Raw genomic sequence first — 16,619 nt, 5'->3', positions numbered from 1 at the left:
CAGCTATGACTTTAAAGTCAAACTAGCATGTAGTTTGTAGTGTAGATCACCTTATTTTTTGTCTGTGTTACGTTAAACAAGTTTTAGTGTGTAAAGCTTTTTTCAATTATTGCATATCTGCTTAATTTATCATCAGGGAAGTCCTGTTATGTTTGCTCCAGACCAATATTCAACACGCCTGCTGCTGTTTAACATGGATTTCTTCTTGATTGTTATATTCATCTACAAATCATTGGCTTATGGTGATATGATTTCATTGAAGTATCCTGTTTAGAACATGAATTATTGTATCTTGTAGCTCAGAAGTAGTATTATTTTCGTCAAGCCGGGTTATGCCAAAAATCGTTAGATTTTTTTGTCATGCGTGAGTTTTACTTATAGCCCTTTTCAAAAGTTGCCAGCTACACACTTAACTGTAACACAACACAAATGATTATAATTATTATCTCAGACTGGCCAGACCACAAAGGAAGTCAAACATTTTAAATAATTATGACTGAAGATAGATGAAAATTGCAGAAAGTGGAGGCTATTGTCTCCACTATAAGAATATTCTCCAATGAACTGTGGATGTTTGTTTCCTTGGTTTAATTTTGGTCTGTTGTATAGTGTCACATTTTTTGCAGCTTTGTGCATCTAAAACAGTGTTCTCACCATAGAAAAGAACAATCAGAATGACCAGATTGTCTGCTTTTGAAATTCATGCAGGCTATTGTATGCAGCTTGATTATAACTCTTCTATCTCAGTACATATATAATATTCCATTGTAACAATACCAGAGCAGGAAAGTTGCTACTCACCATATAGTGGAGATGCTGAGTCACGATAGACACAATAAAAAGATTCACACACTCTTAGGTTTCGGCCATTAAGGCCTTTGTCAGCAGTAGACACACACACACACACACACACACACACACACACACACACACACACACACAAGCAAACGCAACTTGTTACATTCCATTCTGGATTTTCCATTGTTTGATTTAATATTCCATTGTGATAGTTGTGGTTAATAATGAGGACTAATTCAAACAGAATGCAGCAGTCATTCAGTGACATGAACAGAAAACTAATTTAAATTTGTTTTAACATTTTTTTCAACAATTTTACAGAAAGGTTTGCACTTTTCTGCAAGTTCAGATGTTGAAATCTCTGTGAAAAGGCTTTATTGTGGTAAAAACCTGTTATTCTGTACAGGAATTTCATACAGTAATTTAGAGCCTGTCACTGTAAACCTGTTACTAATTGACCTATTCAGATATGACTTGCAACTCACCTTCACATGTTCAGTTCTGTCACTACCTGAATCACAGTTTTCAAACTTCACAGAAGCTCTCCTGCACATCCAACAATCTTCCTTGGGAGAAAGGATATTATGGAGAAATAGCTTAGCCACAACCTAGAGGTTGTTTCCAGGATAAAACTTTGACTCCAAAGGAAAATACTCAGCCACAATGTAGGGTTGTTTCCAGAATAAATACTTTGGCTCCAAGAAAAGGTACACACTTCATGAAAAATTAAAACTCAGTGTTGGAATGGAATGAGCCCTCACACTTTGCAGACAAAACTGTTACGACCGAATTTTAAGGGGGGTTGTAAGTCATGCCTGTATGTGAAATACAATTGGCTTTGTTGTTGGTATACAAAGTTATTACAAATGACAGAATTGATTCCACATATTTGATATACATATATTATTTGACATATTGTCAGAGGACATTGCACACAAATAGAACAACTCAAACTTTTTTTTGCAGGTTATAAGTGCTCCACATGTATCCCACTACTGATTCTGCAGATATCACATCAATTTATTCCCTATCAGCCTGTTCAAAAGCACTGTTGATGTAAGTTTGCAGTTCTGATAGGCTTGTTGGTAGAGCAGGCATAAACACACACAAAAATGTGGGATAGGTTAGGAAATGTTGGAAGCCCTGACATGAACTGCTGATCATCAACACACCATGACTGATCAATCAGTTTCTCAGTTCCCTGTTTAAGAACCCGTGAACATCATGGAAGTTGGTGGATAAAGTCCACACTGTCAGTCTCCAGTTGTGGCATGTGTCAGTTTACAAGCATAATCTGATACAAGTGTCCTGTAATGGTCTTTCCACAAAAGAAAAAGGGACTGTAAACTTTAAATGATGAGACTGCACAGAATGCATTAACTTCTGATGAATGTTGAATGCGCTGCACAATAGCATGGTAATTCTCTGTCCTCGGATTCGGCATAGTGCCTGTTCACTGTGCCATTCACAAAAAATGTTGCTTCATTGCTGAAGATGAATCAGCTGAAGCAAACTGTCATGTAATATGCTGAGAACTGATCCATGACTGATTTTCACTTTTTCCATTGTCACCTCAATTGGAATTTGCAAGTCATCTTGTGATTCCCTGTACTTCACAGAAGGGTGGTCTGCCATTTCATTCTCATTATTGAGACTTGATTGACCACAGGGGGAAGCATCTGTGGCATGTACTGCTGTGACATATGCTTTTGTATGGCTTCTGTACATTTTTACCAACTTGGCCTGGATTGTTACTACACTCCTGGAAATGGAAAAAAGAACACATTGACACCGGTGTGTCAGACCCACCATACTTGCTCCGGACACTGCGAGAGGGCTGTACAAGCAATGATCACACCCACGGCACAGCGGACACACCAGGAACCGCGGTGTTGGCCGTCGAATGCCGCTAGCTGCGCAGCATTTGTGCACCGCCGCCGTCAGTGTCAGCCAGTTTGCCGTGGCATATGGAGCTCCATCGCAGTCTTTAACACTGGTAGCATGCCGCGACAGCGTGGACGTGAACCGTATGTGCAGTTGACGGACTTTGAGCGAGGGCGTATAGTGGGCATGCGGGAGGCCGGGTGGACGTACTGCCGAATTGCTCAACACATGGGGCGTGAGGTCTCCACAGTACATTGATGTTGTCGCCAGTGGTCGGCGGAAGGTGCACGTGCCCGTCAACCTGGGACCGGACCGCAGCGACGCACGGATGCACGCCAAGACCGTAGGATCCTACGCAGTGCCGTAGGGGACCGCACCGCCACTTCCCAGCAAATTAGGGACACTGTTGCTCCTGGGGTATCGGCGAGGACCATTCGCAATCGTCTCCATGAAGCTGGGCTACGGTCCCGCACACCGTTAGGCCGTCTTCCGCTCACGCCCCAACATCATGCAGCCCGCCTCCAGTGGTGTCGCGACAGGCGTGAATGGAGGGACGAATGGAGACGTGTCGTCTTCAGCGATGAGAGTCGCTTCTGCCTTGGTGCCAATGATGGTCGTATGCGTGTTTGGCGCCGTGCAGGTGAGCGCCACAATCAGGACTGCATACGACCGAGGCACACAGGGCCAACACCCGGCATCATGGTGTGGGGAGCAATCTCCTACACTGGCCGTACACCACTGGTGATCGTCGAGGGGACACTGAATAGTGCACGGTACATCCAAACCGTCATCGAACCCATCGTTCTACCATTCCTAGACCGGCAAGGGAACTTGCTGTTCCAACAGGACAATGCACGTCCGCATGTATCCCGTGCCACCCAACGTGCTCTAGAAGGTGTAAGTCAACTATCCTGGCCAGCAAGATCTCCGGATCTGTCCCCCATTGAGCATGTTTGGGACTGGATGAAGCGTCGTCTCACGCGGTCTGCACGTCCAGCACAAACGCTGGTCCACCTGAGGCGCCAGGTGGAAATGGCATGGCAAGCTGTTCCACAGGACTACATCCAGCATCTCTACGATCGTCTCCATGGGAGAATAGCAGCCTGCATTGCTGCGAAAGGTGGATATACACTGTACTAGTGCCGACATTGTGCATGCTCTGTTGCCTGTGTCTATGTGCCTGTGGTTCTGTCAGTGTGATCATGTGATGTATCTGACCCCAGGAATGTGTCAATAAAGTTTCCCCTTCCTGGGACAATGAATTCACGGTGTTCTTATTTCAATTTCCAGGAGTGTATGTTGTTGCCCTCCAAATGCAGAAAACGATACTCCACTTTATCAGTGGACTCTACCATCTTCTTTTGGCTCCTAGAGTAGTGAATTTTTGTACTGTGGTGTGAGATTTCATTGTTACAAGAACCGCAGACATATTCCTGCAAACAAACAAAAAATTATGTAACTGTAGTGTGTCAAAGTGAAGATTAAAACTTTATGATTACCCGTTGAACAGTCACTAACATAGTCACAGGTATCAGAAATATAAGAATCCTTAGTGTACCATTTGAAGTCAGTGGTGAATAAACCACCACACATTAACAGCTGCAGGATTTAGGGATATATGAGGGCAGTGTCACACATGTACATGTGAGCAGACTACACCTGTGATAAGCTATCCATATTGCCATTGATATATCTCCAGTGTGGAAGAGCAGCCCAGTGAAAATTGTTCCCCAAAATTTTGTTAAAGAATAACCAAATTAAATTGCAGTGGGCATTACATTAAACTTGACACTGCAAAATGAGATGAAAATGACTGAAAGTGTTACAGGGCATGCAGGGTAAAGCTGAATGATCTACCAACTAAAAACCACGGAAGAGCTCAATCTAATAATGTGCCTGAAGGCTGGAATAACAGCAAAAATAACAAAATGAGAGAGACAAAAATAAACTTGGGGCAGTATTTTTGGCTAGTGTGTTTAATATGGACAGCTAATTTTATGGAGCCACAATATAAATCTTTATTATGAACCTTAAACATGGTCACACATTGTATCTCTGCATAAATACATGGATCCCACACTGACACAATACACACCAACATTTTCCAAACGTTACACCTGCTCCTCCTTCCCCCCCCCTCCCCCCCCCCCCCAAAAAAAATCCCTCAAACACACACACACACTCACACACACACACACACACACACACACACACACACACACACACACTTGTCCACTGCTCTGTCTCTCTTCTGCTGGGTAAGTAGTCATCTCTCCTCACAGCTTGCAGTTTCAACCAGTGTAATTATGTAAGACACTAATTCAAAAAATTCTTAATTGTGAGGTAGAGTATGACCTTTAACAATAATGAATATTATCTGTCTTTAACGATCTGTACATTACAGAGGCAGTTCGTCATGTTTATCTTGACACAATCTCCATTGCTGAAAATTATTTCTTGCTGTGGGGTCTACAGAACATGATGTGTGAATAAAATAATGTTGACTGTGTGCAAATGAAGTACAATACAACCTAAAGTTGAACTGCAGTTGATATTCCCCTGCTAAGCTTAGAATTAAAAGGAACATTATTGATCGTGATTTGACCTTTGACAAAACTAACCTGAATCCTGAATAAACTTGACCCAACTAGCAATGAAGTCTGATGTCTGAGCTCCTGACTGGCAGATATGAATCAAGATGTACCCAGGAATATGAAAAGGCTTACCTGTTGCTTCTTGGCATCTACCACCCAGGACAACACGAGTCGCGCAGCTTGCAGCATATGTGGTAGTGGTTCAAAGAACTCCAGGATGAATTTACTGTATTCTACTGTCCACACACTCCCCAGATTTAAACCCAGTTTAGAATATATGGGATCACATCAATTGGCCTGCTCATGCCATGGATCCTCAACCAAAAAATCTAACGCAGCTGGCCATGGCACTGGAGTCAGAGTGGCTCCACACCCTTATCAGTGCCTTCTGGTGCCTCACTAACACTCTTCGTACATGTCCTTGCTGTAAAAGGTGATTATTCAGGCTTTTGACAGGTGGTGACATTAATGTGACTGGACTGTGTAGTTAACACCTTGTAGTCCAAATAGTTGGAGAAACTTAAGATAAATAAACATGAAATTTCTGGGCCGCAGGTCTCTGGAAATAACTAAATCTGGAGCATTTTTTGAAAATACAAAAACAATTTAAATGAAACTGGAAATATAATTACTCAGTCCTCATGGATGCTCATAGAAACTGGCCTGAATATGAGAATTCGATGTGTGCTGTGCATGAAAAACAATTTAAACACAGCATTTGGTATCAAATGGTTAGTCCAAATGGATGAGTGTAATGCAAACACACACACAAAACGTGACTAGTTTTGAGCATAGAAAACATACTAAACTCAAAATGAATACTAACTGGGCTCACACTGTCCATGAAAAATAGTTTAGCAATATTATCTCGTAATGGTTGCCACTCACAGTGCCTACTGAAATGCGTAGCACAAAATTATTCTGACTTCATTTGGATACAACTGGGGTTTCGGCATGGAAAAATACATTGATTAATGTGCTGACCTATGGAACTAGAAATTTAATAACTGTGGGTCCAACAGGGCCAAAAAGTGGACTCTCCGAAGGGCAAAAAAAGACTGTGACACATGAGCTATTAAATGCAGGAAAACCATCTGATTCTGTGTCAGAAAGTTGGATGCCTGACACTAGTCAATGCACAGCAACACAAGACCGAATTACATAAAATTTAGCGGAATCTCATCACGCTTCTCAGAAGGATGGGAATTCCTGGGGAGAAACTTGTGGGGATCAATCCCAATGGTGGTGGAAAGATATTTCTATGGTGCCTGCCGTAACGAGAGCACATCGTAGAGTCGACCTGTCCGACTCCTAGGAGAGGATCATCTTCTAGAGAAGATTGTGAGGGTCACAGGTCCTGAGATGAGAGAGCACCTCACAGGAGACCTCCATCCCCACCATCAAGAGGAGGATGCTAGGATGAAAATGCCAAATGCAGTGCCAGGGGCGTCAGTGGTGGCGTCACACGGTTGTGGCTCTTGAGGAGCAAGGTGATGACAACCAGGCATGTTAGCATGGCAGATGTTTGAGAGCAGCTGACAGCTGCCAGTGGAGGGGTGGTGCAGCAGTCGCATATTACAGAGATAAGCTACCCCAGATGATGCGACAGGCAACCCGGAGGACGGTGTGCTGGTCAGCAAAGCAAAGGCGTGCCATATAAGTGTGAGGTAGCTTGGGCTTTAACTTGAAAAAAGACCTACCTGTATGGCACAGTGACTGGTGTACAGTGTGTGCAGCCTGCCAAGGAGTTGCGAGGCTGCACGTGGTAACCCAGACAGATGGGACGTGGACGACAAGGTACCGTGTGGCCAGCACATGTGATTTAGCACACGTTGAAGTGCACAAATGCCTGCAGCAATGGCTGGTTCTGCTGCTGCTGTCTGCCCGAAGCCCTTGTGTAATGCTTTCACAGAAGTGGATTATGGTATTGACCACTGGACACTACAGGAAGTGTCCGGTGCTACAACAGAGGCAGCAGACCTGCTGGTGTCAAAGGCACTCGAGCATCGCCAGGAGCTGGAGGAGCAGTGCCTGCAGCTACATTGGGTCGCAGTAGTGAGGTGACAGGCTCCGTGTTGGGTACTGCATTCCCTCCATCAGGTTCTGTGTATTCTGCAACAAAATCTGTGTACTGAGTAACAAGAGCAGGAAGTAAACTGAAAGGAAGGGAGGTTGTTGCATGTGGTGCCCAGGCAACAGGTGATGGTTTAGTGGCTCTTAGAGGGGTGGCGCCGGTGGCATCACTGGCTATGACACCAGCAGTGTTGCTGGTGGCAGTAGGCAGCAGGTAGACCGTAACTGCTGGGGGCACACAGGCATTCTGCAGGGTGATCACAAACACTGGATTGAATCGATCAACAGAAACAAATGATGGGACACTGTGGAGACACAATTCAAAGGGTTTGTCACCACTCTTCACGTTAAGGTGAGGGCACGAGTACTATGGGCACAAAGTGGGGACTGGCAAGCATAAATGCTTAACATTCCACACATGCACATTGCAAGGTCATGTTTCATAAAAACCTCGTGCTCACTGTGGCACTTTGAAGAATTTGGTCATAACTGGTCCAAGTAATCATGAAGCTGCTGTACATAAGCTGGGATACAGGCTGTAGCAAAGTGAGACTGAGGTCCAATAAAATCACCAGGTAGGGCTACTGGCTGCCTGTAAACTAAGTCAGGTGAACGCTCCCAAGTCAGCCTTTTGGGGGACTTGCTGAACCTAGCATGACCAGTGGCATGATGGCGGAGTTTTTACATCATAACGGATGAGGGCAGATGCAATGTCTGGTGGATACATTCCATTATGCTGTTGGTTTGGCAGTGGGATGGTAACCAATGGCGAAATGAACAAGGCTGCTGCAAGTCTCTATAAGGGTCTTGAATAGACCAGAGGTGAATCGGTGTCTGCACAACATTGTGGGGTCACCCAAAATCCATGGCAACAGTTTCGACCAAAATGTCGGAGATGAGAATGGCTTGTGGCCAGTGCATAATCTGAACTGTCAGAAAATAGCAACATCTGTTTTAAAATGGAAGAGGGTCGATAATCTCTATGTGTACTTGAGAAAATAGGTGTTCAACATGTGAAATAAAGCATTTGGTGTGTGCACTTGTCGGTCCGCTTTCATTTGCTGGCACAGAACACAGGTGTGGACTTAGGTGTTACACTTCAGTTGGGTAATAGGCCAGAAGAAACGTTCTTGGACAAGGGCAGCGGACACTGGAGTCTGCTAGGCCATGTAGGTGATCAAATGCTGGTTTATGGAAGATAGGGGGAAGATAGGGGTGGGTGCAGTCTTTAGAGCTGTTGATGTACTTGGGATCTGTCAGTTGATCTCACCAAATGTTACCGAGCGAGGTGGCGCAGTGGTTAGACACTGGACTCGCATTCGGGAGGACGACGGTTCAATCCCGCGTCCGGCCATCCTGATTTAGGTTTTCCGTGATTTCCCTAAATCACTCCAGGCAAATGCCGGGATGGTTCCTCTGAAAGGGCATGGCCGACTTCCTTCCCCATCCTTCCCTAATCCGATGAGACCGATGACCACGCTTTCTGGTCTCCTTCCCCAAACAACCAACCAACCAACCATCACCAAATGTTCAAGATGTGGACCACACCGGGGATCTAATGGACTTGGAGGAAAAGGTCGGTATTTGAGTCCAGATGCAATTTGACTTTGGCAGGGTCAGTGGATTGGGCCATTGTTAGGACCTCATAATCTAAAGGAGGGCTAGGGCACTGGGGGAACTGAGGCAGTCAGCAAAAATGTTATAAATGGCAGATACATAGCATATATCAGTTTACAATTGCACAATGTATTCCTTCTGGTGGGCTGTCAGAGTGAAATTTTGGCATCATTTTTCTGGAAACACCCTGCCATAAGAGATTGGTGGTCAGTTAAGATGGTGAAAGTGCATCCCTCAAAAGTACTTAAACACCTTGAAGATGGCGAGTAATTGCCTGTCGTACATGACCCATTTGCGCTGTGGCTCAGAGCTTAGCCGAGAAGAAAGCCAGTGGCTGTCAAGAGTCCCTGACACGCTGTTGAAGAATGGTGCCTATTGTAGATTGACAATAGCGAGCAGGGTGGTGAGTTGGAGATGTGCCATAAGGGCCTCATTAGCAAGGTCACATTATGTGTTTTCAAAGCTAGCTGTCATGGACAGTGTCCAAGGCATGAGCTTGTTAGTCTTTGTTTGGTCACCTTGCAGTGCAGCCATGAGGGGCTCTAAAATATAAGCCACAGTTTTGAGAAAGCATTTAAAAATCTTGGCTGGCAAAAAATCTCCAAAGTTCCTTATATTCTGTGAGGTACAGAAAATTGGTGATCATTCAGACTTTGTTAGGCAGAGGTTGACGGCTACACCAAAAACACTTTTCTCCAGTTTAAAAATGACTCCTACTTTTTTGAGGTGGCAAAAAGTTTCCCTCTTGGTGTTGTGTTATATGCTGGGGGTAGATGAGGATACCATCTAAGCATAAAAAACAGCCCAGTGCGTTGTGGTGGACACTGTCTAGGCAATGTTGCCAAGTTTGTGCTTCATTGCAGAGGCCATAGGTCATAAAGGCACTCTTGAGAAGGCTGAAAAATGTTATTGCTGTTTTGTCAATGTCCTCTGGTGTTACTGGGATCTATGTGAAGGCTTTGGCCTAGTCAGTCTTGCTGAAGATGGTGGAGCTGGAAATGTCATCACTATAGCTGCATAAGACTGGTACAAAGTAGAATAGTTCTCACATTGAACCACCAAATGGAGTGCAGAGGACCAAGGGCCTTTCAATGGCTGTAGGAGCACAGAAGCAATGGAGACCACAATTTATGCCTGTGCAAATTTGTGCTCATCTGGTGGAAGAGGATAAGCATGACAGTGGGCACGCATGCCTAGAGTGGTTATGATATAATGCACCATGTCATGGTGCAATTCACAGGATTTGGGGAGGGGGAGGGGGGGGGGGGCGGAAAGGCTGGAATGATGGATGAGAAGCAGAAGTTCATAAAGAAGATTGGCAAAGGGACTGGAGTAGTTGTTTGATGTTAATGGGGGTGGCAACATAGGAAGTGCAGGGTATGGAATGACCCAAAGTGCTGTCAACTAGGCAACACTATACAAAGTTGAGAAGAAGGTTAAGTGTGAAATGATATCTGCACCAACAAATGGGTCAGAGGCGTCGGTCACAGCGAAGTACTAAGGGAACTCCTTACCAAGGTGGAGATCAACTTAAGAGGTGTAGAAACTGTAAGATGTGATTTCAGAACTGTTAGCGGCACCGAGGAGGAAGAGAGGGGAATGGCCAGATGAGGGCAAGAGTTTGTGTGGGAAAATGGGTAAGTCCGACACATTGTCAGTCAGCAGGAGACAGGTGAGGTGGGATTGCAGTAGCCAAGCACAAACAGCATGGAGATATCGCCAACATCCAGGTTCACCTACTGCTGATTGCTATTCGAGTCTAGGGATTATGTGCATCATAGTCTGCAGTTGGTGACATTACAGCTGGGACACTTGTGATACCAGCACATGGACTTGTTCTCAGCCAGATCCTCCAGATTGCCGGATGGACCCAGGGAAATGCGCTTGTGCAGATGTGTGCACTTGCAGTCATCAATCAGAAGAGTATCACAATTGTGTGAGCCATGTTAATAAGCACGGCTAAGCTATAATAGACCTGATGCAGAGGTGGATAGATGCAATCAAACGAGGGCAGTGGTTAGCTTAGCATCTCGCAGCTCATGTGTGTCATTTATATGTGCTAAATTGGACTGTATGTCTTGTGGTACAGGTTGTAGAAGTGTCACTATGGATTGTGCCTTGGAGCGGCTAGGTGACTTACTGCCATGGTGACAAAAAGGAACCAGCAAGGGCAATGGTGGATACAAGGACTGACTGGCAGCTGCAGCTTGGGTGGGAAGGGGGTGAGGGGGAATCGAGAGTCAAATACCTGGTGCTCTATTACAGTGAGTGCCCTATAGATCGCAGCTGGTGAATGTGAGTGCCAGTTATGAAGTAAGAGCTTGTCTGGAAAAACATTGGAGTCAGGTAGGGCACAGAGCTACTGCAGGAGATGTGTGAGCCTTATGTTGAAACATTCATTTGTAGAAAGCATTTCCCAAGAGTGTGGCATCTCAGAAGAAGCTGACCATGTGATTAAGCAGTCTTTTAACTTAAAATAGCTGCCAGGCTGTGGAGGATTTCTAATGATATTGTGAGTCTCTGTCTTGATGGTGGACTCAAGTTTTGTAATAATCATGGTGAACTTTGTTGCATCGTTCATGATTCCAGGGTCAGCAAAGGCTGCCTCAGTGGAAGAAAACCACGGGCATGGTTCGTGGGCGTCAAATGCTGGGAGGTGAGCAGGGATTCTGCTTAGCTGATGTGTTGATGAAGGGTCCTTGGCCTGTAGTGTCCTGGTCACTTAAACCAGCCACTTGTGCTGGCGGGTCGTAAGGCATGGGTGCATGCTTTTTGACACAGATGACATTTCAGAAGTGGGTTCAGCTGAATCTTACTGTGAAATGACTGTGCTTAATGTTTGCATGAATGTTGATACAGGACAAACACAGTAAATGTAAAAATCACATAGAGCTTATGGAGTGACACGTGAAGGGTTAGGGTGAAAGTGCGCTGTGTGGAACATGCAGGTAAAAGGATGATGTGTGGATTATAGTTGTGAACTGTTCATCAAGGTCGCCAGAATGTAAATGAGGTGCAATACTACTAACTTAGAGCTACAGTGAATGTTTGCCTGTATAGTTTAGAATTGAGCGGAATCTGATGGCTGTGCCCCTGATTGCTAGAGTTGAATCAAAATGTACCCAGGAAAGTGAAAGGGCTTACCTATTGCTTGAGCAATAGTGCACAGCTCTGTAATGTGCTAAAGTATTTAACTTGGTTTAGACAGATTACACTGAATAGCTCTGCCCTCCCTTGAGAGGCACACATAATCACAGTTAGTAAATGACAAAATTAAATGAAAGGATAAATAGCCTAAGGGCTGAGACACAGCTTATGCAAAAACAAAAATATGAACTTTAGACATGTTCATGTAGGAAAGGGAGATGTGGATGCACATTCCTACAAGGAATTACAAGAATTTCCACATTGGTTTGACAACAAGCACAACTCATTTGTTGAGCTCAACTAATTGCTTCAAACAAATGAGACCAAATAGAATAAGCGCCATTTAAGTGTAACTTGAAAATCCAACATTTAATATTTAACTTCTTGTAGTCCACACAGTTGGGGAATTTTAAATAAGCAAACATGAGATATCCGAGTTGCACATCTTCAGAAATTAAAACCAAGTCTTGAGCAATATAAAAATGCAAAAACAACTTAAATGAAACTGGAAATATAATTATTCAGTCTTCATGGAAATTAAAATGTATACAGGAATTTGGCATGTGATGTATGTGGAGCATTTGGTATCAACCAGTTAGTCCATGTAAATACTTGTAATGTTAACATGCACATAATATGCAGCTAGTTCTGACTGTTGAAAACATACTAATTCAAACATTAATACAAAATGCGGCTTATGCAGTGCATGAAAATAGTTTACCAAATATTGTCTGATAATTGCTATAGCTGACAGTTAGCTCCTGCAGAAATCATAGCATAAATTATTCTGACATTGTTGAGAAACAACTGGGGTTTTGGCATGGAAAAATAAATTGATTAATCTGCTGGTCTGTGGCACTGCTAATTTAATAGGTAACGGTCCAACAGAGCCAAAAAGTGAAATTTACAAAATGACTAAAAGGCGACAAGACTGTGACACATGAGCTATTAAATCTGTGAAAAGCCACCTGCTTCTGTTTCAGAGAGCTGGGTGCCTGATAAGCTGGTCACTGCAAAGCAACACAAGACCAACTTACCTAAAAGTTTGCTCGAGGTCACTGGTGCAGCGCTCTGGCCCTGTCTTGTAGCACTTGTATTCAGCCAAGCTGTAATGTTTTTGTAAAGGCCTTTACAAATGTCTGCTTGTGTCTGTGTATGTGCGAATGGATATGTGTGTGTGCGAGTGTATACCTGTCCTTTTTTCCCCCTAAGGTAAGTCTTTCCGCTCCCGGGATTGGAATGACTCCTTACCCTCTCCCTTAAAACCCACATCCTTTCGTCTTTCCCTCTCCTTCCCTCTTTCCTGACGAAGCAACCGTTTGTTGCTAAAGCTTGAATTTTGTGTGTATGTTTGTGTTTGTTTGTGTGTCTATCAACCTGCCAGCGCTTTTGTTTGGTAAGTCTCATCATATTTGTTTTTAGATATATTTTCTTATGTTTTGTTTGAAACAGTATTCGCATTTGATTTTTGTTTGTAATTGTAGCACAAAAACACTGTGTATGGAAAATGTATTTCTACAAAATCTATAAGCTGACTCATTCTCCATCCTTCTGTCTTGGAATATGTTAATAACTTCAGTTTGTATGCTAAGCTTATACAAGAAATCTGTTGTTTCTTTGTAGGCACAAATAGTTACCCAGAGCTTGGAAAATTTTACCAAGGAGACATTATATTTCCTACTGGTTCCAGAAATGCACTTGCTATACCTTCTTTGCTGTGGCCTAAAGGAATAATTCCTTATAAGTTTGATCCAAGTTACAGTAAGTTACTTAATGTAATGAATTTGTTCAAAGAATATAAAAGAAATTGTTGTAGGCAATCTCTCTCTCTCTCTCTCTCTCTCTCTCTCTCTCTGTCTCTCTCTCTATCACTATCTCTCTCTTTCTTGTACTGCATATTCAGTATGGCACCTGTACTTTGGCATATGATGCCATTAATTCCATTGTAGCTATTGACATGTCATTAATATGATGCAGTTTACAGTTAATAAGAGAGCACTGCTTTTAACATGAGGAATTTCAATAATAAGTTATAGGGTTCTCCTACTTAAATGAATTCAGAGTTTCTCTTTTTATAGTCGTGTTTCAAAGTGTGTAGATTGAAAGAAAAATACTACTGAGGAATTTATCATTGGCCATTCATGCAGACAGCTTGTTGGTTTTTGTGCCCTCATAGAAAACAGCACAGTGGTTGCAGCTTAGTTTGTAGATCACATAACTACTTTCACATGTAGCCCTGACTTTGATGGGGTAGGGATGTCTGTGACAGAACTTGAGTAGATGGTGGTGGCACTATGTCTAGGACAGGTTTTGCATCTAGGTCAGTTGCAGGGATATAAGCCAAGAGGCAAGAGGCTGGGGGAAGGGATGGAGTTGGGATAGACAAGGATATTACATAGGTTTGGTGGGCAGTGGGATACCACTGTGGCTGGGACGGGAAGGATAATAGTAGAATGTTCCTAATTTCAGGGCATGATGAGAGATTTTCTGCCAGGGTTCTGAGTACCTCTTGTTGTGCCCTGAAGTGAGGAATATACTACCCACTATCCTTTCCACCCCTCTCACAGTGATATTCTGCTGTCCACTGAATTTATACAATATCTTTGCCCATCCCTACTCCGCCTTTGTTCCAGCTCCTCACCTCATGGCAATAGACCTAGCTGCAAGGTCTGCCCCATGGACCCTGCCTACAAATTAAGTTGCAACTACAGTGCTGCTTTCTATGTGGGCATGAGAGCCAACAAGCTGTCTGTCTGTCTGCATGAATGGCCACTAACCAATTGTGGCTAAGAGATAATTCAAACACCCAGTTGCTGAACATTCTACCCAACACAATGTGCTTCACTTCAGTGACTGTTTCACAGCTTGCGCCATGTGGATCCTTCCTACTAACACCATATTTTCTGTATTGTGCAGGTGGGAACTTTCCCTGCAATATATTCTACATTCCTGTAACCCTCCTGGCCTCTACCTTTGCTAGTCCCTATCCTCCACGTAACTATCTCCTTTCCTGCTCCCACTCCAGCACTATGCAGTCTTCTATGCCATCAATGCACTCACTAGTATTTTTCCCCTCCCCTACTTCTTTCTACTCCCCTTTCCTTCCTTCTCCACTCCTCCAATTTCCCAAATGCACCTAGCAGTCCTACCCTGTCCCCACCACATCCTTGCATGCTCCCACAAGCAGCTCTGCACCTTTCTCCACCCCTACCCTGCTATCCCTTCCCATCTTTGCCCCAGGGTTTTCTTGTCCCTACCACTCACAGAATGATTTTCCCCTCAGGCACAGACGCTGTACGCTGTCCAGTCTCAGTGGCCAGTGACAGTGGTCATCTGTGTGAAAATTATGCTTGTGTGTGTGTGTGTGTGTGTGTGTGTGTGTGTGTGTGTTTTTCTTTACGTTAGAAGAAGGCCTTTTGGCCAAAAGCTGAAATGTATAGCAATCTTTTTGTTGTAGCTGTTTGCAACATCTCCTCTGTATGGCGAGTAGCAATCTATCCTTTTCATAATATTGTAGTTATTTTTTATATTACTACAATTTTAGTAAAATTTGAAATACATATTTTTGTTAAATCTAACACTGTTACATTTGAAAAACAGTGTCTAAAGTATGTAAATTGCACTAATATAAAGTAAGTATTTTAACTGCCTTCAGTTACAGAGTTTCCAGTGCTAATGTTTTACAATTGTATACAAAGAACTACACTCCTGGAAATTGATATAAGAACACCGTGGATTCATTGTCCCAGGAAGGGGAAACTTTATTGACACATTCCTGGGGTCAGATACATCACATGATCACACTGACAGAACCACAGGCACATAGACACAGGCAACAGAGCATGCACAATGTCGGCACTAGTACAGTGTATATCCACCTTTCGCAGCAATACAGGCTGCTATTCTCCCATGGAGACGATCGTAGAGATGCTGGATGTAGTCCTGTGGAACGGCTTGCCATGCCATTTCCACCTGGCGCCTCAGTTGGACCAGCGTTTGTGCTGGACGTGCAGACCGCGTGAGACGACGCTTCATCCAGTCCCAAACATGCTCAATGGGGGACAGATCCGGAGATCTTGCTGGCCAGGGTAGTTGACTTACACCTTCTAGAGCACATTGGGTGGCACGGGATACATGCGGACGTGCATTGTCCTGTTGGAACAGCAAGTTCCCTTGCCGGTCTAGGAATGGTAGAACGATGGGTTCGATGACGGTTTGGATGTACCGTGCACTATTCAGTGTCCCCTCGACAATCACCAGTGGTGTACGGCCAGTGTAGGAGATCGCTCCCCACACCATGATGCCGGGTGTTGGCCCTGTGTGCCTCGGTCGTATGCAGTCCTGATTGTGGCGCTCACCTGCACGGCGCCAAACACGCATATGACCATCATTGGCACCAAGGCAGAAGCGACTCTCATCGCTGAAGACGACACGTCTCCATTCGTCCCTCCATTCACGCCTGTCGCGACACCACTGGAGGCGGGCTGCACGATGTTGGGGCGTGAG

General features: G+C 44.1%; 1 protein-coding gene across 1 annotated transcript in view; it reads left to right on the top strand.

The window, feature by feature from the left end:
• The first annotated feature begins 7,133 nt into the window (after positions 1 to 7,133).
• The window catches only part of LOC126125632 (low choriolytic enzyme-like), a 43,688-nt gene continuing 34,202 nt past the window's right edge, over positions 7,134 to 16,619 (top strand). Inside the window, exons 1-3 of the mRNA XM_049915136.1 lie at positions 7,134 to 7,331; positions 11,556 to 11,622; positions 13,737 to 13,874. Of these exons, the coding sequence (XP_049771093.1) occupies positions 7,134 to 7,331; positions 11,556 to 11,622; positions 13,737 to 13,874 (403 nt within the window). The remainder of the gene's footprint in view (positions 7,332 to 11,555; positions 11,623 to 13,736; positions 13,875 to 16,619) is intronic.

Source organism: Schistocerca cancellata, chromosome 1, assembly GCF_023864275.1.
Source record: "Schistocerca cancellata isolate TAMUIC-IGC-003103 chromosome 1, iqSchCanc2.1, whole genome shotgun sequence".
In the NCBI taxonomy this organism is placed as follows: Eukaryota; Metazoa; Arthropoda; class Insecta; order Orthoptera; family Acrididae; genus Schistocerca; species Schistocerca cancellata.
This window is presented reverse-complemented; position numbering and strand designations above follow the sequence as displayed.